The 23,450-nt window shown below is 36.7% G+C and overlaps 2 protein-coding genes across 2 annotated transcripts; one reads left to right on the forward strand and one right to left on the reverse strand.

Moving 5' to 3' along the window:
* Nucleotides 1-252: 252 nt before the first annotated feature.
* On the reverse strand, nucleotides 253-10,950 carry LOC131949286 (cyclic nucleotide-binding domain-containing protein 1-like). Its single transcript, XM_059311110.1, has 14 exons — nucleotides 10,746-10,950; nucleotides 9,751-9,829; nucleotides 9,431-9,547; nucleotides 8,638-8,684; nucleotides 8,175-8,337; nucleotides 7,858-8,006; nucleotides 7,542-7,681; nucleotides 7,344-7,399; nucleotides 7,107-7,185; nucleotides 6,813-6,945; nucleotides 6,497-6,606; nucleotides 6,038-6,188; nucleotides 5,294-5,361; nucleotides 253-562 (listed from the first exon to the last, which is right to left on the reverse strand). Exons 1-14 carry the CDS (start codon nucleotides 10,831-10,833, stop codon nucleotides 434-436), a joined length of 1,509 nt encoding a protein of 502 aa, XP_059167093.1. The 5' UTR covers nucleotides 10,834-10,950; the 3' UTR covers nucleotides 253-433.
* A 3,458-nt stretch (nucleotides 10,951-14,408) lies between these two features.
* On the forward strand, nucleotides 14,409-18,402 carry LOC131949297 (cytochrome P450 3A16). The gene is made up of 4 exons (XM_059311118.1): nucleotides 14,409-14,607; nucleotides 15,367-15,579; nucleotides 15,913-16,584; nucleotides 16,735-18,402. The coding sequence occupies exons 2-4, from the start codon at nucleotides 15,370-15,372 to the stop codon at nucleotides 17,332-17,334; spliced, it is 1,482 nt and encodes a 493-aa protein (XP_059167101.1). The 5' UTR covers nucleotides 14,409-14,607; nucleotides 15,367-15,369; the 3' UTR covers nucleotides 17,335-18,402.
* The last annotated feature ends 5,048 nt before the right edge of the window (nucleotides 18,403-23,450 follow it).

The following is a 23,450-nucleotide window of genomic DNA, read 5'->3' on the forward strand; positions in this document are numbered from 1 at the left end:
GGCATGTCCACCTATCTATTATTGGAGCATGTTCCCTTATCAGGCGATGATGACAAGGGTTGGACATGTCCATCCCATTAGTCGGTGAGGGACGTGTCTCCCCCCCCCCCCCCCCCCCCAAAAAAAAAAACCATCAATGTCTTGGGCAGTTGTATTCTTTACCAACTGACCACGCCATAGCTTAACCTGCTTACTTTAAGGATAAGTTTCCTTTACATTTGATTCAGCAAAGTGATTGCACACAAAAAATAATAATGTTGACAATAATATTTTGGTTTTATTTACAGATCCTTACAACACAGTCAATACAACACACTGTTATTTTTGTAACATTGACCTTAGGCTAGAAATTGTTTACATTACTCTGGGATCACATTGAAAACTTGTATCATTCCAACCAATACAAAAAGCCTAGCCAGTATAAAACAGTTGATCACTTGGCCCACTTCCCAAAGCCTGGCCGAATCCCTCGTGTGTTTATTACATCAAGAACTTGTGCGTGCTTGAACTCGTTCCATTCTCTCTTTAACTCCTGCTCCAGATACTCATTCTGGATATCCTCCTGGTTGAGAGTAAATATTTTATACAAGCTTGTTTACACTGAACTAGGTAGCACTGATCACATGTGTAGCCTACAACACTAAACTAGGTAGCACTGATCACATGTGTAGCCTACAACACTAAACTAGGTAGCACTGATACCATGTGTAGGCTACAACAGTAAACTAGGTAGCACTGATACCATGTATAGGCTACAACACTAAACTAGGTAGCACTCATCATGGCCACAACACTAAACTAGGTAGCACTGATACCATGTGTAGCCTACAACACTAAACTAGGTAGCACTGATACCATGTGTAGGCTACAACACTAAACTAGGTAGCACTGATACCATGTGAAGCTTACAACACTAAACTAGGTAGCACTGATACCATGTGTAGGCTACACCACTAAACTAGGTAGCACTGATACCATGTGTAGGCTACAACACTAAACTAGGTAGCACTGATACCATGTGTAGGCTACAACACTAAACTAGGTAGCACTGATACCATGTGTAGCCAACAACACTAAACTAGGTAGCACTGATACCATGTGTAGCCTACAACACTAAACTAGGTAGCACTGATCATGGCTACAACACTAAACTAGGTAGCACTGATACCATGTGTAGCCTATAACACTAAACTAGGTAGCACTGATACCATGTATATGCAACAACACTAAACTAGGTAGCACTGATACCATGTGTAGGAAACAACACTAAACTAGGTAGCACTGATACCATGTGTAGGCTACAACACTAAACTAGGTAGCACTGATACCATGTGTAGGCTACAACACTAAACTAGGTAGCACTGATACCATGTGTAGCCTATAACACTAAACTAGGTAGCACTGATACCATGTGTAGGCTACACCACTAAACTAGGTAGCACTGATACCATGTGTAGGCTACAACACTAAACTAGGTAGCACTGATACCATGTGTAGGCTACAACACTAAACTAGGTAGCACTGATACCATGTGTAGGCTACAACACTAAACTAGGTAGCACTGATACCATGTGTGGGCAACAACACTAAACTAGGTAGCACTGATACCATGTGTAGGCTACAACAGTAAACTAGGTAGCACTGATCATGGCTACAACACTAAACTAGGTAGCACTGATACCATGTGTAGCCTACAACACTAAAATAGATAGCACTGATACCATGTGTAGGCTACAACACTAAACTAGGTAGCACTGATACCATGTGTAGGCTACACCACTAAACTAGGTAGCACTGATCATGGCTACAACACTAAACTAGGTAGCACTGATACCATGTGTAGCCTACAACACTAAAATAGATAGCACTGATACCATGTGTAGGCTACACCACTAAACTAGGTAGCACTGATACCATGTGTAGGCTACAACACTAAACTAGGTAGCACTGATACCATGTGTAGGCTACAACACTAAACTAGGTAGCACTGATACCATGTGTAGCCTACAACACTAAAATAGATAGCACTGATACCATGTGTAGGCTACAACACTAAACTAGGTAGCACTGATACCATGTGTAGCCTACAACACTAAAATAGATAGCACTGATACCATGTGTAGCCTACAACACTAAACTAGGTAGCACTGATACCATGTGTAGGCTACAACACTAAACTAGGTAGCACTGATACCATGTGTAGGCTACAACAGTAAACTAGGTAGCACTGATACCATGTATAGGCTACAACACTAAACTAGGTAGCACTCATCATGGCCACAACACTAAACTAGGTAGCACTGATACCATGTGTAGCCTACAACACTAAACTAGGTAGCACTGATACCATGTGTAGGCTACAACACTAAACTAGGTAGCACTGATACCATGTGAAGCTTACAACACTAAACTAGGTAGCACTGATACCATGTGTAGGCTACACCACTAAACTAGGTAGCACTGATACCATGTGTAGGCTACAACACTAAACTAGGTAGCACTGATACCATGTGTAGGCTACAACACTAAACTAGGTAGCACTGATACCATGTGTAGCCAACAACACTAAACTAGGTAGCACTGATACCATGTGTAGCCTACAACACTAAACTAGGTAGCACTGATCATGGCTACAACACTAAACTAGGTAGCACTGATACCATGTGTAGCCTATAACACTAAACTAGGTAGCACTGATACCATGTATATGCAACAACACTAAACTAGGTAGCACTGATACCATGTGTAGGAAACAACACTAAACTAGGTAGCACTGATACCATGTGTAGGCTACAACACTAAACTAGGTAGCACTGATACCATGTGTAGGCTACAACACTAAACTAGGTAGCACTGATACCATGTGTAGCCTATAACACTAAACTAGGTAGCACTGATACCATGTGTAGGCTACACCACTAAACTAGGTAGCACTGATACCATGTGTAGGCTACAACACTAAACTAGGTAGCACTGATACCATGTGTAGGCTACAACACTAAACTAGGTAGCACTGATACCATGTGTAGGCTACAACACTAAACTAGGTAGCACTGATACCATGTGTGGGCAACAACACTAAACTAGGTAGCACTGATACCATGTGTAGGCTACAACAGTAAACTAGGTAGCACTGATCATGGCTACAACACTAAACTAGGTAGCACTGATACCATGTGTAGCCTACAACACTAAAATAGATAGCACTGATACCATGTGTAGGCTACAACACTAAACTAGGTAGCACTGATACCATGTGTAGGCTACACCACTAAACTAGGTAGCACTGATCATGGCTACAACACTAAACTAGGTAGCACTGATACCATGTGTAGCCTACAACACTAAAATAGATAGCACTGATACCATGTGTAGGCTACACCACTAAACTAGGTAGCACTGATACCATGTGTAGGCTACAACACTAAACTAGGTAGCACTGATACCATGTGTAGGCTACAACACTAAACTAGGTAGCACTGATACCATGTGTAGCCTACAACACTAAAATAGATAGCACTGATACCATGTGTAGGCTACAACACTAAACTAGGTAGCACTGATACCATGTGTAGCCTACAACACTAAAATAGATAGCACTGATACCATGTGTAGCCTACAACACTAAACTAGGTAGCACTGATACCATGTGTAGGCTACAACACTAAACTAGGTAGCACTGATACCATGTGTGGGCAACAACACTAAACTAGGTAGCACTGATACCATGTGTAGGCTACAACAGTAAACTAGGTAGCACTGATCATGGCTACAACACTAAAATAGGTAGCACTGATACCATGTGTAGCCTACAACACTAAAATAGATAGCACTGATACCATGTGTAGGCTACAACACTAAACTAGGTAGCACTGATACCATGTGTAGGCTACACCACTAAACTAGGTAGCACTGATCATGGCTACAACACTAAACTAGGTAGCACTGATACCATGTGTAGCCTACAACACTAAAATAGATAGCACTGATACCATGTGTAGGATACAACACTAAACTAGGTAGCACTGATACCATGTGTAGGCTACAACACTAAACTAGGTAGCACTGATACCATGTGTAGGCTACAACACTAAACTAGGTAGCACTGATACCATGTGTAGCCTACATTACTAAAATAGATAGCACTTATACCATGTGTAGGCTACAACACTAAACTAGGTAGCACTGATACCATGTGTAGCCTACAACACTAAAATAGATAGCACTGATACCATGTGTAGGCTACAACACTAAACTAGGTAGCACTGATACCATGTGTAGCCTACAACACTAAAATAGATAGCACTGATACCATGTGTAGGCTACAACACTAAACTAGGTAGCACTGATACCATGTGTAGCCTACAACACTAAAATAGATAGCACTGATACCATGTGTAGCCTACAACACTAAACTAGGTAGCACTGATACCATGTGTAGGCTACAACACTAAAATAGATAGCACTGATACCATGTGTAGCCTACAACACTAAACTAGGTAGCACTGATACCATGTGTAGGCTACAACACTAAACTAGGTAGCACTGATACCATGTGTAGGCTACAACACTAAACTAGGTAGCACTGATACCATGTGTAGGCTACAACACTAAACTAGGTAGCACTGATACCATGTGTAGGCTACAACACTAAAATAGATAGCACTGATACCATGTGTAGCCTACAACACTAAACTAGGTAGCACTGATACCATGTGTAGGCTACAACACTAAACTAGGTAGCACTGATACCATGTGTAGGCTACAACACTAAACTAGGTAGCACTGATACCATGTGTAGGCTACAACACTAAACTAGGTAGCACTGATACCATGTGTAGGCTACAACACTAAACTAGGTAGCACTGATACCATGTGTAGGCTACAACACTAAACAAGGTAGCACTGATACCATGTGTAGGCTACAACGTTGTACATGACTGTTCACTTGTGTACTAGACTAAACAGCATTGATGACATGTACTGCACTAAACAGTTAACTTTGTTTTATGATCATTTTGATTAAATCATGTCATTGTAAGTTTGTTTTAGTTAGAGACTTTCTGGTTAAAGTAAACTATAGGCCCTGTTAAGTTAGTTTTGTTTCATGACCTATAGACTTTCTGAATAAATCATATCAATGTTGGTCTTTAATCACCATAGACTTTCTGCTTAAATCATATCACAGTTAGTTTTGTTTAATGAGTTATTGACTTTTGGATTAGATCATATCAAATTTAGTTGTTTTATCACTTTAGACTTTCTGTCCTAAAAAGAAATGTGTTTTATATACCTTGGTGAGGTCTCCATATGTTTTTTTATTGGACTGTCTCAACAACTGTTTTGTTACTTCATCCAGCTCTAGGGGTTTAATGGATAGAATAAAGTAAACAATTTTAGGACAGTTCAGTTCAGGAAACATTACAACAACACACTAGTACAAAATGTATTTAATCAATAACAAAGTGCATCCAACCCATGACTATATGATGACTTCTTAACAAATTGGAGTTATATCCACATCCTAGTTACAGATCAAATATCTTGTTTCCATCCGTCCTAAAATTTCTACTAAAATGTCTTTGTAGCATTACTTATACCACTATGGCACAACCATCAATTATATAAACTCTAAACTTTGATGTTGTATATTGTCATCATTTCCCAGTTGTGCCCAAATATCTGCCTCAGAGACCTCAGCCTATGATAGTGTGGTCAGCACCATGCCAAGCCACCTTTGTTTACTAAACGTATGTTAGGCACCCATCAGAGCTCAGTGGACTCAGGGATTTTGAACTTGGATTTGAACTCAGTTAGCAGTCTAGCTCTCTACCGCTAGGCCAGGCTGTCCCTGATGTTGAATATGTGTATCAGAAATCCTCAGTTCTCACTCTTATAGCATAAGTACTAATTTTTTTATTTTATTAATAAAAATTGGAAGATATGTGTCAAATTACAAAAGATTTATAATAGTTGTATGACTTATAGGATTAAATCGAAATGAATAAACTTGACAGTAAAAATAATTGCAACTTACTATTTAATTTTTCTGGTCTTATAACACCTAGTTGTAGTTTAGTTGCTGTTACAATTGAACACGTGATTGGCTCATCTAAAAGTAAACTTATTTCAGCAAATGAATTGTAGGGACCCAACTTTCCCATTACTACCTGTTTGGTGCGTTTTTCCTAAAAGAAAACAAATGGTGTCTTTTTATATATGTAATAGGCTATATTTATGTGTCTAGGTTATTTTGGATGAACATAAAGCTAATAGAATATGCCATAACTAAATGACAGTTTATTATACTGGTTTTGAAAGTCAAATCAAACAAAAGTAGGTAAGTAGAAAATGAATTGGGATGTAAACAATAAATATAACATTTGAATTGGCAGCAGGGAGTCACCAAGATGATTATTTTAGACTAGTTATTTGAAAAAAATAATTGCAGGTAGAAGTTTAGAAATCTCTTTGACTGTAACGAGCATGGACAAACCTTCTTTCCATTTTTGAATGTGTGTAGAACTTCAATCTGCCTCAATACATGACACTCCCCACTCAAGATGAAGCCAATAAATGGAGATTTATAGCCCTCACTCATCAGAACTGAAATTGAGAGGAATACTAGAGTAAATACTTTTAGATATGGATGCATTTTTCTAAATTCTAACAAGAAATTTTTTTTCATATTTTCACACAAAAAATGATGGATATCAAAGTGGATTTCCAATAATATGTTGTGTTTTTAAGGATAAAAACAATGTATGCAAGTGTTTCAAACTTTTATATTGAAGAGCTTATAGATATATCACCAGTGTTGGGAGGGTAGGTCATCCATTCAATGGTCTCAGCTAATGAGGTCAAAGGTTGTTTGGGCCACTTCATGTACTGCTCACAAGAGAGTAGCAAGTTCATCTTCTCCTTATGCTCACGCTGTTGAATTTGCTGAAAAATGTGTCACATTCACTGTTAGGTATTGCTTAGACAGAACTAAACTCATAATATGGACAACTGGTGTAAACAAAAGCCGTGTATATTGACTTGATTCACTTTATTCATGTCTTAATTAGTTTCTTAAGCTTAAAAAATAGAGTAATTAAGTTTACCTCTTTGACACGCTTGTAATCATTAGTAGTAATCTTAAGGAACTCACAATTACATTCAGCTGTAACCACACTCAGTTCTCTGAAGTAAGTCCGAGCAATGATTTTTTAAAATCATTAAATAATTTTAATGCAAGGCTATCTTATGTTACCAATATTTAACAGTGAGTAGGAAAAAATTCAAAGCTTTTGAAACATTATGTTATTGAGATGGTAAGTCAGTAATTTATCTTTACTTACGGTATGTAAGCATCATCTAAAGATAACCAAGTACCAAAGAAGTCACCAACTGAAAGCTGAACATCACAAAAAAACAACTATCATTGTATATAGTTAATTATCTTAACAGGCTTATATTTGTAAAATAAAATTCTTTAAAAAATTAATTGTTATTAAATTGCAATCAAATACTAAATGGTTGTGTATTTTGTTTTATACCTTTTTAGGCTTTGTAGTAGAGTTAACAGTAGATTGAAAATGAGGGCTGCCAAAACCTTCACTGTCAGCAATCAGATATGGTGTAAACTGGGCCAAAACTGATCCTTTCAGAATCATGTGAATTCCTGTTTTACCATACACTGGAGGAAAAAACTAACATATTTAATCAACTATATTGGTAAAAAAAAAAGGTGTTTACATTACCTACTGTATCTAAAACTTTAAAGATATTACTAGAATGAGGATAGTAAACTTGAACCAAATAATTCTGACAAGAGTGAAATAAGTGAGCTGACTAAACAAAAAACTTCATCACCTGCAAAATTTTCTTCATTCCATGTTTCCAGCTGAGCCAGCACTGACAACTCTTTCAACACTGGAGCCTCAACATTCTCTTTGAAAAAGTCAAATGTTTTCAATATAGAGTAGATTTTCTCATTTTCAGCAGCATTTCTTTCAAAAGGGCTGAAAAATGAAGTTATAAAAGTAAAAATTTACTTTTGGTTAATTAACTTAAATTTTATTGTCGATTTACAATAATTTTCTCCTATATAATTAGATGGACATTTTCTTAAGAAATTAATATAACTAGTTGATGACAATAAAGTAGCCTATTTGTTGTAGGCATCTTACTATTTCTTTAAGAGCTGACGTAATGTTCTGATATTTTCTTCCTGAACAGCTTTTGTGTTTTCTGTTTTCTTCACTTTGTGAACAAGAGGTAGGTAGTCCTTGATGTTGTGTGTGTACACGTCTTCAGCTGGCAGCTTTCTATCCAGTATCTCACTTGAACTGCCTAGAGAAATTATAATTAAATCTTCAGTTTTTACTGAATAGGCCAACCAACAAAAGAAGCTTAATCTGAAGATGAACATAAATGCTCCTAGTTAAAATCTCAAACAGATGAAAAAAGCAATAAATAGTTTAAGTCATAAGGTCAGCAGAAATTAGTTCTATGACTGAAACAATAAAAATAGAATAAACTAACTTTCTGTTAAAAAACCTTTACATTTTCAAAGTATGTCTTCTCATTTCTAACACTGAGTTCAAACAGTGTTTTAACCTAAAACTAGTTAAGAACAACTACAATGCTTACTTCTCACAGCAAGATTACTTAGATTTGATAATGATCCAGATTGAGTCCTAGTTTAAAATTTAATAAAAACAACATGTCATTGTTTGAAAATTTAAAAACGAAAAAAAAAAAATTTCTAAATATTTGTCTAAAAATACTTTTTTAGCGCAATTTCCATTCTGGAGAATTGCGTTTATTAACTCGTCATTTCTGGGAATGGATGGATGGATGAATGAATGTATGGATGAATGTGTGTCCGGGCTTTAAGTCGTATCTCCTCCTCAACGAAGCAATATCGATGACTGGTTCCAAAAGCAATTATGTTAAGCAAGTTACGAGAATGAGCATAGGCCATAAAAATTCCGGGTTTCTTTCATGTATTTCCCGGAAAAGCCAAAAAACCTCAAAAAAATTCAGTTTTTGGCCCATATCTCGGCAATCAGACCACTTAGCGACTTGAAACATGTACCAATCGATTCCTGCCATAATTTAGAACAATATTGCCGAAGAAAGTTTTCAAAAATATCCTCTCGTTCGGTCACAAATTTTAAAATTACATAAACACCTACAAACCGATCGTTCTTCTAGCTTGAACGCACCCCAGCAATATACGTCAGAGCTATTTTTAGATAACATAAGGAAATTGCGCATAAATGTCACTAGACTTTTTTATTAACTTGTTTATAAAAGAGATCAGGTAAAACAGTAAAAATAAAACATTTTTTTTTTAAATTAGAGATTTTAAAAGATTTTTCTAGATTATATAAATTATTAATTACAGAAATTATAAAAATATAATCATGACTATTTATACTCATTCTCAATAGCTTTTGGGATGTGATATCCTGTTCTCTTTGGTTTTTGTACAAACATATGTTTGTAATTTTGCATGAATATCTCATGAGCTTCTTTAGTTGACTCAGCTTTGTCTCTGTTAAAAAAATAAAATTCCAATTAAAAACTTATCTTCCACATGAAGAATATAGCAATTATTATAGGCCTGCTATTCTTTTATTTGTTATATTTTATATATATCTTAAAAACTGAGAAAACTATGGATAGTTTATCTAGTTAAAGAAGAGTAGCCATCTGCATTGATCTATACACAAACAGATTTAATCACAAAAAGTCTACCTTGACTTCAAGCCATCTATATCACACAGTTTAGTCAGCCAGTCATAATTTATGGTGGGAGCCTCTATTTGCTCTGGAACTGTTAAATCAATTATTTAGTACATAATCACATTTAACACTATGTTTCAATATGCAAAAACGTCTACTAGACTGCAAAAGTAAACTTTTCCAATCATTTGTAGCATGAACATTGTTTCAACAAAAGTTATGCAATGGATCTGATATAGAATCCAGTTATCCATTTAGCTTATTTAGTTGAATACTTTTAGGGCATTGATTAGCCTTTGTTTAGTTTATGCTATCAACCCTAACCCAAAGGCTCTGGTCTAATCTCAGTGTGTAATTTCTGTGCCTCAGGCTGAATAGAGAGGTCTGGCTAAAATCTTCAGACAAAAACTGTCCAAATAGCGTAGGCGTAATGTCTTAAATAAACTGGTTACTTTTTTTAAAAATATATGGTTTCTCATATAAGATTCCTCATCAAATTTAAAACTGAAAAGCAAGATTCTTCCAGTTTTTTCATATTATTTCATATTTATTTTTTCATATTATTTCATATTTTCAATAAAAAAAAAATATTTTATAATATTCTATTTGAGAAGTCAACACTTTAAAACATCACATTCATCACTTATTGAAAAAAATTTGTACATATAAATTAGGCCTATTAGAAATCCATTTTTATATTTTCTTTTTAAAGACATCAGGGCATAGTAGCCTTCTCACACTGACCACATTATTACTATACTATAAGTTTAATTTGATTTGAATTATTTAATTATGGTCCCGTCCCGTTCCCCCACCCCCCCCCCCCCCCCACAGGACTCATCTGGCATATCATTCCTGTCAGTGCACAAGACACATTGATGATTGGGCACAGTTTTTTTTTAATGCCCTCAGCCATATATTGAGGAAAAGTAAAATGGATGCCTACCCTAACTAGTCTAGTAACTATAACTAACTAAGACTAAAGTAAAAGTTTTAGGTAAAATTACTTTTGTTTCTGATATCTTGAGTTCCTTTTATATTCCATAATGGCCTATGTTTGGCAAGGTTTTTGTCATGCTTTACAGCTACAGACATAGTCTTAACTTTTGAACAGAACCTACTAGAAAATTAAATAATAGGCCTAATAAATAATAAATGTTGAAATGTAAACAAATTTAAAACGACGCCATCTTGTTTATACAAAGCGTTGTCCAGGACAGCACTCTATAAACTTATTACCGAAAACGTACGCAATGCGCCTAGAGACATTTTAATACCAAGGACATAGGCCTATATTTACATTATATGTTCTAGATCTAGACCCCCGTCCTTTTTAAAACACAACTATTAAGTAGGATGGGATAAATTAATTGAAAGCAACTAACTTGATTATAAATAATAAGTTAAAAATTCATATTCATTTCTTAAAGAAAATCATGTTACCATTCGCACCATGTCCATATTAGGCCTAGATCTATATACCTGAAAAAGATCTATAAAATGGGACTTTTTTGCTTTGCTTACATGAATGATTACACTGCCGAGATGAAGAAATAGATATGCACGCATGTGGGAAGATGAAGTAGAGTTCACGTGTATGCTCAACAGCCTTATTGTTCGCAACAACCATCAGAACTGGTTGGACTCTACCCCGACTTCTTGTTTAGCAGCAACGCCAGTGGCGTAGCTAGGATTTTCGGGCCATTAATGCAAAAATTATCAGTTTCGTCAGCCGTTAGACCACAAAGGACAGCAAAGAAATCGACTCAAACTTATGAGGGGGTGGGGGGGGGTGGGGGGGGGGGAAATAATATAAATATCCTGTACATTTTGTATTTATACGTCCTGATTGTGTATTTATATTATATTATATTATTATGTTGGCCTACTACTCCGTGGTTTTTTAAAAAGTTACAGGCGTACAGTTAAGTTGTTGTTTTGTTTTTTAAGTTACCAAACACAGTAACGTAACAAGGCGGGTCAGGCAACATTTAGTCTTGACACGATGACAAAGCATTGAATAATTTACTGTCAAAACTAAGTTGTATCCAGCTAAAATAATAAAAGATTACTGATCGAGTGGTGAAACTCCACCTAAAATGCTAAACTGTTGAGGCGATGGGATGACACCTTTAGTAAACATGTAGGGTAACACCCGAGCTTTTGACGCCTCTAACCAAGCACAATTTTTTTAAAATGCTCATGATTTATTTAGATCTTCTTTTAATTTTGCAAAATGATTAATATAAAGTTCCTTTAGATCCATTTTAGCCGCTTCTGTATGTTCGATTCTTAGGATGGCCAAGTTATTGACCCAATGGGCGTATCTACAATTTGTTCCATAACAAATTAACAGCACCTAAATGAGCAAATAATGAGATTTAAAAATTCCATCTTAGACATCAAAATCTCCTTCCCGATCACCGTGGCATGTTAAAGAATATCTATACTCAACTAGCGTGCCCGTCCGCGTTGCTGCTCTCTTGTGATCTAGTCCAACATACCAGGGCAACGAACTATTTGTGGTGCTCATGTGGAAACCCCGGGGTCAAACGGTTATATGAGAGCCGGGGCACCGGCTGATGCGCCTTTTGCCATTTGACAGCTGAATCAAGTAGTAACGCTGACCCGCTGCGCCGGAAACCTAATCAAAGACCCCAGGTGCAAAGATAACCGCTGGGAAACTCTGGGTGGCAAACCGTCCCAACTTACTCCGAAATAAAATAAAATTTTAATGTCAGAAACCTTCCCAAAAGACAGATTTTCTTTCAGGCACCTTTTCAAAAATATGTCTATAAAACAATATTACCCTAATTTCTTACGATTATATCAAAACCAAAAACTTATAGTGTTAGCGGCATGTTGATGAAAGATTAATTAGACCAACAAATGAAATTTTATTAAAGAAAAAGTAGTAGAAAAAATTAGACTAAAGTTGGACTTTTATTTTTATGAAAATACTGTCCACGGTTGTTATTTTTTTTTTCAATGGCTCAATTGTTATCATGGATGTTTAGTCGGAAGGAATTTAAAGAGGGCAGATAGGTGCGAGGTGCAGCTCTGTGGGGATGGAGAATTTCCCAGTCAGCTGATTCCAATTTAACAAAAAAGTCAAAGTTCAAGTTTATTTGTAGGCTAATTTTCTGAGTGGCTCACATGACAATGCGACAACTGCCTGTACATTAAGCAGTGATTCTTCTTGTCTTTTTTTCCGCGGGGCACTTGATATTTTCGGGGAAGGGACAACATTTCCCGGGGAGGGGGACACTGGTAAAAGTATGTTTTCTATATAAATTCATTTCGTTCGGGGGGGGGGGGGTACACTGGTAAAATTATGTTTTCTATATAACTTCATTTCGTTCGCGGGAGGGGGGTAGAGTTTCTTCATGGGGAGGGGGGGGGGGGGCTGGAAGAAACTCTGACAGTAAGAATAGGCTGGAGGGCCTTTTTGGAAGTTTTAATTATTTCTATAGTAGAAAATAAGCTAGATTTCCGTTGTTGTTGTTGTTGTTGTTTTTTAAATTATTTATATAAAACAAATATTAAAATTCCATTGTGAAAGTTTTGATGTTCTAAAAATGAAAAAGTGCTCCTGTTTTCCAGGGCCCCTGTGCCTTGCTTTAGTTAGCTTTATAGTAGCTACGCCACTGAGCAATGCGCTCTACTACCCATATAAATATAATATAGCATACAGACCGAGCTCGTAGCAGATAAGAGAATTTTAAGTATGTATTACTGTGTTTATTATAATAAACAGTTTCTATTGAAACAGCTCACACGTGATACGCTTCAACACCCAAAACTAACGACACAATCGCGCAGCGCAGAAAGTTATGGGCTATATAATTTGAATACTGGTTACCAGTTCCTTCTTCAAAAGCCTACTTGACAGCTGCTATTGTTTTGTTTGCCCACGAACTTGGTTCGGCCTTAAGAATGATCAAATTATAAAATATAGCATACTATTGGCAAATTCAAACGATTCCCATGTATAAGCATATAAGATAAAATTAAACTGAATCAAACCATGAAATCATGGTTATCACTAGTCTGCAGGCTACTTTCTGACTTTAGGCAATAATTCGGTTTAAAAGTTCTTTACATGCAAATGAAATGAGATAACAATAATAGCATTTGTTTTGAGTAGGTTTACATTATATTGGAAAGAAAAATCACACAACGTAGTAGGCCTAAAAGTGCGACATCTTGTCTTAATCCAATAGCACGTTTCTCCTCTTTGCCATTTTTATTAATTCGTAAATGTTGTTACACTTCATTTTTTTAAAAATAACATTTAATTTAAATATTTTTTATAAGTGTGGGGCTTCTATTAGGAAGAAACGTATAGAAAGACGAAGGCTATTTTGTCCATGTCAACAGTAATGATCGGATTCATCTTCGCAAACCCTGTCAATGTCAGTTGAAACAAATAATAATGGGAATCACATTAATTTAGAGAAAATAATTATTTAAGCCTTCATCTTCTACGATTACTATATCATTTAATTAAGTACGGCTACCCTAAGAAGACGTATGAATAAACTGACCAAACTACTAAATAATAGATAATGATTCGTTTGGGGACCGTTGACGTGGGTTTTTTTTTCAGATACCAAATAGATCTAGTATCTGTAACATCGTCCTTTGGTCTATATTTCTATAGTGTTACATTGTGAATTATTGGTTGTGTACACTGGCAGTGGGCCAAGATGTGACTTTAAAAAGATCCTGTGACTCTCCACTCCATGAAACACGGTGTTAAAAACCACCGTTAAGAACAGAACCTACTGAAGCGTGTCGCCTGAACCAGAAGAAGCTTCGACAGAGGGTCCAACACAACATCACTTAGAATCTACAATAAACCATAAAGTACGTATACAGCTTTTTCAAAAATAAATTAGCATGCAACTAGAATGTGAAAGTGATTTTCGATATTTATAATAACAGGCTATATTGTTACGAGTTATAAACGTTATTAACTGAAGTATTTATTGAAACATGTAATATATTTTATTAATGATCATGGGCACATAAGCACAAATAAAACCCTAATTATCCAATGACCATAGAATATTAATATTCATTGTATAACAATAATACTCGGCAACACAATTTTTTGTACAAATAATAACAATAGCGTATCAGAGTCACAACATTCAAGACTAAACTTCGCTTACATCTTCATTGCCAGCAAATGCATAGCCTTTTTAGTGTGTTAACTCAGAAATGTATTTAAAAAAAAAGAGAAAAATAAGAAGAAAAAAAAAGAAAAATTGGCAGATTTTGCAAAAAAAAAACAATTTATAAAAAATAAAGAGAATCAACGACAATTTTATATAACATTCTTGTATATAACCACCATTACCACAATATTCCATTTAAACACGATTTAACAATTTGATGGACCACCTCTTTACCCACTTCATGTTGTATGTGCACGACCCCTTAAACATGTATTGCTCTTATCATGAATGGGTCTGCAAGTTTAAGTTTCATTTAAAATAACGTATTTAAAAATGTTATCCTTGAATTCGTAGAGGTTCTATTTTCCAATGATTTCTTAAACGACTTAATGCAGTGTACTTATATTCAATCATTAACAAAATGGTATTGTCTTTAACTTTTCAGAAAATGCTGACAACTCTAGCAATAATTGCCGCCATATTGGCCCTGCTGGCTTACATGTTTGTACGTTACATGTCAGCCACACACAACACGTTTAAAAAGATGGGAATAGACAACCCCGCACCCAACCCCATCATAGGGAACTTTGGGAATGTATTCAAATATGGTATTTTTGAAGTACAGAAAGTTTTCTACAATCAATACATTGATAAAAAGGTAAGATTGGGAGTTTGAAAATATTATGAAATATATTTTAATTTTTGTTCACTGAAATTTCCTTCGACCAAAGTAACCACATGCACTAAGGTAAATGTATTATAGCTGTGCCTTCTGTGTGTTAAAAAATAGTTGAAAGACATGTTAGATTTTAATGTAATTATGGTTACAAGAGGGGGGGGGGGACTTTCTTGTAGCAATTTTTGTCTTTACCCTAAAGAAATCCACATTTAAAATCATATCTGAATTGGGATAATGAGTATTAAAATATAATATATTGCTGCCTCCTATATTAATTGTTTGAACATGAATATTTATTGCAATGTTCCTCAGGTGTACGGATGGTACGACTCTAGAAGGCCAACTATGATCGTCAAAGATCTTGATATGGTCAAAGATATATTTGTCAAAAATTTCAATTGTTTCGTTGATCGCCATTCTCTATTTGAGGTTGATCCACCTTTTAGCGATAATCTGCTCAACCTAAAGGGCGAGCACTGGAAACATGTCAGAAACATCGTGACCCCAACTTTCAGTTCAAGCAGACTCAAGAAAATGGCGCATCATATTGAAAGAAATACGAAGATAATGTTAGAAAATCTCCAGGCTCTACAAGAATCTGGCACAGAAGTTGAGGCTAGAGATTTTTTATCTGCTTTCACTCTTGACGTCATTGCCAGCACTGGCTTTGGGTTAGAGATTAACACACTCAAAAACCCAAACAATCCTTTTGCAACTGAGGCCAAAAAAGTAATTAATCCAAACCCTCTACTGTTTAGTTTAATATTACTGATTCCCTCTCTAACCAAATTATTTTCACGGCTTGGCCTCTCAATACTACCACAAAAATCCCTCCAATATTTCGTCAAAGTTGTGGAGGCGGCAATAGAGGAAAGAAAGAGAGACGGATTAGAAGGGAAAGTCAACGATTTTCTAGATCTGGTAATGAACGCCGAGAAAGAAACCGGAGAACCTCACAAAGAATTGACAAGATCAGAACTTTATGTAAGAAAATGTTTTGAATTTTCTATGTTAATTTACTGATGCTTATTTTTACGTGTGTACTGGTTTACGTAACACTTTATTCAAATATAGAACAATGAGAGCTATACAAATAATAAACGACATTTTAATAATATTATTTTCTACTTTTAGGGCCAAGCTCTAATTTTTATCTTTGCCGGGTACGACACTGTTTCCACGGTATTGTCCTTCACCTTGTTCTTCATCGCCATGCACCCAGACTGCTGCAAACGTGTGCAGGAAGAGATAGACGAAAAATGTGGTCAAACCTCACCAAATTACGATAACGTCCAGTCGCTGGCATACCTAGACATGTGCATCAACGAATCGATTCGACTGGCGCCACCAGCGTTTTTAATCAACCGCGTCTGTGTGAAGGATACGGAGGTCCAAGGTGTGAAGTTCCCTAAGGACATGGTCGTTGCCGTCCCTGTCTACGCTATCCACACCGACCCGGAAATCTGGCCGGAACCGGACAAATTTGACCCAAAGAGATTTACGCCAGAAAACAAAGAATCTCGCCATCCATATGCGCATCTTCCTTTCGGCCAAGGGCCAAGAAATTGTATTGGCATGAGGCTGGCTCTCCTGGAGATAAAAATAGCCTTAGCTACAATCTTTCAGAAGTTTACCCCAACACGCTGTAGTAAATCTGTGTACCCGATCCAGCTGAGTAAAATGGGAGTTAGAGCAAATGATGGCTTATGGATCAAGTTCGCTGCCAGAAAATGAAATAAAAACTAACGTCTTTTTTTGACTGATGAAAAAGCATCAGTTTTGACGGATGTAAAAACGTCGGTTTTACCGATGTAAATACATCAGTTTTGACTGATGTAAAACATCACTTTTGACTGAGGTAAAAACATCAGTTTAGACTGATGTTTTACAGATGATTTCTTAAAAATCGGATTTCTTTTTTTACGATTACTTAAATTAATATTTTGTGATATGTTGCAGTAGTAGTTTTCATAAAATTGTTTAAATTACTCGAGTAGGTTTTATTGTGACTATAGTTTAATTGTAGTATGATTTCTGCTCTCATCAAATACGTTAGGCAACAACACGATACAAAGTTTATACTGTAAAACTGAAATAAATATTTATAGCTTTAAAATGTAATTCTTACAAATATCCCTAGGTTTTAGAGTGTTCAAATATATGTACATTAGATGTATTTTACTTTCTTCTCAGCACGTTAGCAAAAGTTGGTGTCACCAAATGGGTTCGCATGCTTGTATGGTGATTGTCACTAGACAAAACATCATTGTTATACTGTAGTGTCTCCACGTGTATAAGTCACCAAATGGAATGTAGAATGTCATGTTGGTATGGGATGTGTCTCCATGTAGATGTCATGTTGGTATGGGATGTGTCACCATGTAGAATGTCATGTTGTTATGGGATGTGTCACCATTTAATTACGACAACCCTTAAGTACTGTAAACAAATCAACGTGTTGGCTGTACATGGCAACTTACTTCATAACTGTTAGCTCGTCTTACTTTAGCCCTGTCATCACATCATTATGTATCTGTTCACCAGCTGTTGGATATATGAATTGATGTTCATACACAGTAATATGCGGCGTGATCTAACACTGTAACATCTTTATAAAGTTAAATGCACGAGTTGAGGTCCCAGGCTGGGCGGCTGGCAACTTTAGTGCAACAAATCTGTTTGCTATCTGCCTAAAGAGCGTTGTCAAACCAGCTATGCTCGCAGGAGAGCTATTCTATTTTGCCTATTCAGTATTGAAAGAGTTGATAGGTTTTAGCTTTTTGGTGCCCTGTCAAAACGGCCCGGGACAAAACGGCCCCGTCAAAACGGCCCCGTTAATACGACCCCGTCAAATCGACTCCCGACAAACCGACCCCGTCAAAATAGCCCCGTCAAAAGGGCCCCGACTTATTGGCTCCCGTCAAATGGGCTCCCGTCATATTGACTTGCGACATATAGGCTCCCGACAAATGGGCTCCCGATATTTAGGCTCCCGACAAATGGACTCCCGACATATTAACCCCTGACAAATAGGCTCAGGACATATTGGCTCCCGACAAAGCGGCTCCCGACATATTGGCTCCCGACATAAGGGCTAAAGACAAATGGGCTCCCGGCAAATGGGCTCACGACATTTTGGCTCCCGGCAATTGGGCTCCCGACATATAGGCTTTTGACAAAATGACTCCCGACATATTGGCTCCAGAAAAATGAATTATATGACCACTATTGGCATAAAAGTAACCATTGTGTCCTACCTCCAATACCACCATAACCTCTTTTTAATGCCCGAATGAAATTATTTTTTCATGAATCAACATTAATTCACAAACAAATCGAGCCCTTAAGGGCATGGGCGGGTGTACTTTTCGTCATAAATCCACTAAATCATCGATTTCCCACTTTTACTTGATCTATACAGAATAACCATCGTTGAATCTAAAAATGACATTGTTATGACCCTAAAAACAGTATTTAATTATGAAAAACCGGGTTCAATGTAGTGTGTACATGGTCTTTTGTTTAATTTTTTGGTAAAAAAAGCAATTTTTCGACCTAGAAAAGTACTATTAGGCTTCGCGGAAACCTAATGTGTTTCATATCAATGGAAAGGCCGTGACCTCCTTTCTTTATTTGTTCTAAAATTAAATGACCAATCAAAATACATATTTTAATGTGATTATTTTTCTACGTCATAAAGTTGTTTATTTTACTCAGTCGGGTTTTTCCGGTATGCAAATTTTTGACCTCAATTTTTTCATTGGCATACGACGGCGGAAGCTAGTTAGCGATTGGTCGTTTCGCTTCGGGAGTAAACATTCCCTTAGTTTCAGCGCGTTGCTAAGTTTGATCTAGTTTTGTTTCTCTAAGCTTCTGTAAAATACTTACATTATTTTAACATATAATTATTTCAATTAAATATACTATTAACAGTTTAGATTAGTTTGTGTGAATTATCATAAGCAGTGAGACGATTTAATTTGTTTCTCTTTCGATAATGCGTAGAACAAAATACTCGCTAAAAATAGATACACACATCTAACTAATTTACTAAAGCTAGGGCTCGTCCGAATGCAACTGATTGCAGCTACCTCTACTAAATCTAGCACTATTCAGACAAGCACTGGTGCAGATGTAATATGCACATTTACTAAGAAACTGCGGCAATGTAAGACACAGTTTTTACAGACAGAAGAAAGCACTGTTACATCTAGTACTAGTAGTACTAATTGTAAACCACAGCCATGCAGAATTATTGTCGACTGTGATTTGCTTCTTGATGTTATCAATATATCTCCTCGCACACTGTGATGTAGTGGCTACTATTGATGAAAAAAGTGTAAAGGGTTTGCTTCAAGCATGGTGTGGCAGTAATAAAAATGTTGTAAACCGTAAGTATACAACTGCAAAAGAATCCAGAACAAGGCCTTTCACAATAAACAAAGACGTCTTATCATAATTGGCTTTAGACATGAGACCATGCAAAATATACTGCTGTTTCTGTGATAGCATAATTCAATTTTGGGCCCAGGCATGCTATGGCATTGCTGTCAAAAGAAGGAAACCATAGTCGAAGACTCAGTGAAGACGCGAAAAAAGACGCCATGACAACAGCTTTACTACAACTCTAGGTAAAACAAACAGCGCCAGAAAAAAAGAAAACTAACAGCCGAACAAGCTCAGAAGGAATATATTCAGCAGCACCATACTTCAGGCTATAAATGTGGTCGATTTTAGTGACATACAGCGATAAATGTTCATTTTTTGCAACTTTTTGTTAGTTTTTTGCGTTTTTCTCAGTTTGATGTTTTTATGTACAATTGTTGAAATAACTTTGTTAATAATTATCAGAACTGAACTAAATTTGCTCCAGTTACTCTTTATATATGTTCAAAGAAAACTGATAGAACACTTTTGGAATTTTTGTAAAAAAAAAAATTTTGTTGTTGAAATAGTGAAAAAATTGGACGAAATAATGAAATTTTTACAGTAATGTTTTTAAAAAAAAAGTAAAAAAAAAACTATTTTCTTTTTTGAAAATGTAATCTATCAGAAGTCTTAAACACATGTGTCTGCAGACTATATTAAGTTTTCATGAAATTTGAACAAACCATTTTTGAGTTATTTCCATTTAAAAATCGTCAATAAAATCCAATATGGCCGCCGTCACCATGGCAACGGAAGATTTAAAAAATTAAAAAAAATATTTTTATGCTTAACTCTTTGAGTTATAACTATTAGCCAAGTATTACATCTTTAGACTCGGAAATAAGGAAGTAGGTACTCATCACCCGCCCATGCCCTTAACAGCTAAATTCTACCAATTCTAAAGTTTTGATAATGTTTAATTTACAACAGAAAAGATCTGTTGCTTAAAAGCGAGCACAGAAGTGTAAATGTATGATATACATGATGTTAACATGATAACAGCATTTTGTTTTGATAACCTACAAGCACAGTGGCGTAGCGAGGTCGGGTGTCACCCGGTGCAGCACTTAATGGTGTCACCCCCCCCCCCCCCACAGAGGCGTTGCGACCCTTCCCGGGGACAAACTTTCAAGTTTTCGATTTGCACCCCCCCCCACCCAAACTTTCGATTTGCACCCCCACCCCCTCAACTTTTTCTCTATATATTTTGCTATTTTTTGCCTTTGTGTCACCCCCCTATATGGTGTCACCCGGTGCGGTCCGCACCCCCCGCCCCCCCCCCCCTCGCTACGCCCCTGTACAAGCATATTGCAGTTAGGAAGGCACAGCGTGGACCCTTCTCCCCACACAATGAGTTGGAACAGCCTATAACCGACTCAATTATGAATGTTATAGATAGATGACCCTTAAATTAAAACATACTATATTTTATAATAGATAAACTAATATAAAAATAAGGCCTGCCGAACAAGAGATGCATACGTTGTATTACATAAGAGTGTTGGATAAGCTAAATCTAAAGAATATTGATGAAGGGGTCCCACTGGCAGATGTCATATTCAATGAGACCGCTTTGCCGGGAGACTTAGTCTCTACAGAAACGGTATTGTCAGTGCAGGGGCGTAGCTAGGATTTTTGGGCCCCTATGCAAAAATTATCAGTGGGCCCCTTCGTCAGCCGTTAGGCCAGTGGCGTCGCTAGGTCGGGTCTCACCCGGTGCGGCACTTCGTATTGTCACCCCCTCCCAGGAAACAATGCACATATATATATATATATATATATATATATATATATATATATATATATATATATATATATATATATATATATATATATATATATATATGTGTGTGTGTGTGTGTGTGTGTGTCGGCCTACATAGGCCTAAAATTTATATATATGCCACATACTGGTACACGTACGTGTTTAAGCTTTAATCACTGCTGACTTAATAGTAACGATGTTTATCTACAGTCTGTTTATAATACAGTTGGATGTAGCATTGTTTTCTTTATAGTTTACGTTTACGTCGTGGTGTCACACCCCCCCCTCCCCCCCTCTTGATATAATTTTCGATTTGTACTTAGAAGACTATTTAACTTTAACTAATGGATCTGGAAAATGGCATTTCATTCTATAAATTTTACAATTTTTTGCCTTTGGTGTCACCCCCCCCCCTAAATGGTGTCACCCGTTGCGGTCTGCACCCCCCGCCTCGCCTTCGCTACGCCTCTTCGTTAGGCTACAGAGGAGTTAAACGAAGAGATCAACTTCTACTTACGATGGATATTTTTTAATATATAAATATTCTGAAGGCAACATTTTATATTTTATATGTCCTGATTTTGTATTTATACTATATTATTATGCTTGCCTACTACTGCTAAAAAGTTTATTTATAGGCTGATTCTCTCAATGTCTTGCACGACAAAGTGATATAGCCTGTAGTGTTATTATAACGATTGGGCTCTGTTTGACCCACAAACACTGAATCCCACTGCCGAAACACTCCCCCCCCCCTTTTAACCTTTTTCTTTTTTAAAATTATTTATATGTAACAAATATTAAAATTCCATTGTAAAAGTTTTAATTTTTTATGAGGGAAAAGGGCCCCTATGTGCCTTGGGCCCCCATGCCTTGCTTACGCTAGCTTTACGGTAGCTACGCCACTGTGTCAGTGGTCCTTTTGTCTGGAGCCAAATTGACAGGAGCCTTTTTGTCGGGAGCCAAAATGACGCTAGCCTATTTGTCGGGAGTCGTAATGACGGGGGCCGTTTTGTGGAGAAACTAAATGGCGGGAGCCTATTTGTCGGTAGTCGTAATGACGGGGGCCGTTTTGTGGAAAAAACTAAATGACGGGAGCCTAATTGTCGGGAGCCAAAATGACGGGAGCCTATTTGTCAGGAGCCTTATTGACTGGAGCCCTTTTGTCGGGAGCCTATATAACGGGAGCCTATTTGTCGGTAGCCTAAATGACGGGAGCCTATTTGTCGGGAGCCTATATGACGGGGTCCATATGTCGCTGGCCCTTTTGACGGGGCCGATTTGACGGGGTCGTTTTGACGGGGTCGTTTTGTCGGGGTCGTTTTGACGGGGCCGTTTCGTCATTGGCCGAATTGACGCCGCACGAGCTTTTTGTAACCCGATAATCTAATAATTTTCTTTCTATACCATGATTAACAATTGGCACATAGTGAGTGTGTAATGCACCTATTTACAACACATTTTTAGGCTATTATTGAATGAATACAGAACAAAAATGATTACATAATGTAAAATGATAATGTAATCAGAACCTTTATATTTACTGTTGTATTTTATATGTTAAACCATTTCTGCTTTGCTAAAGGATTAAAGTTGTTTCAATTAAACAGTTTTTGGACATGATGCATCATTTAGAATAATAATATCTTAGCTAATGT

The sequence above is a fragment of the Physella acuta genome, unplaced genomic scaffold, assembly GCF_028476545.2.
Source record: "Physella acuta isolate Inbredline_101_S28 unplaced genomic scaffold, ASM2847654v3 ptg000061l, whole genome shotgun sequence".
Classification (NCBI taxonomy): Eukaryota; Metazoa; Mollusca; class Gastropoda; family Physidae; genus Physella; species Physella acuta.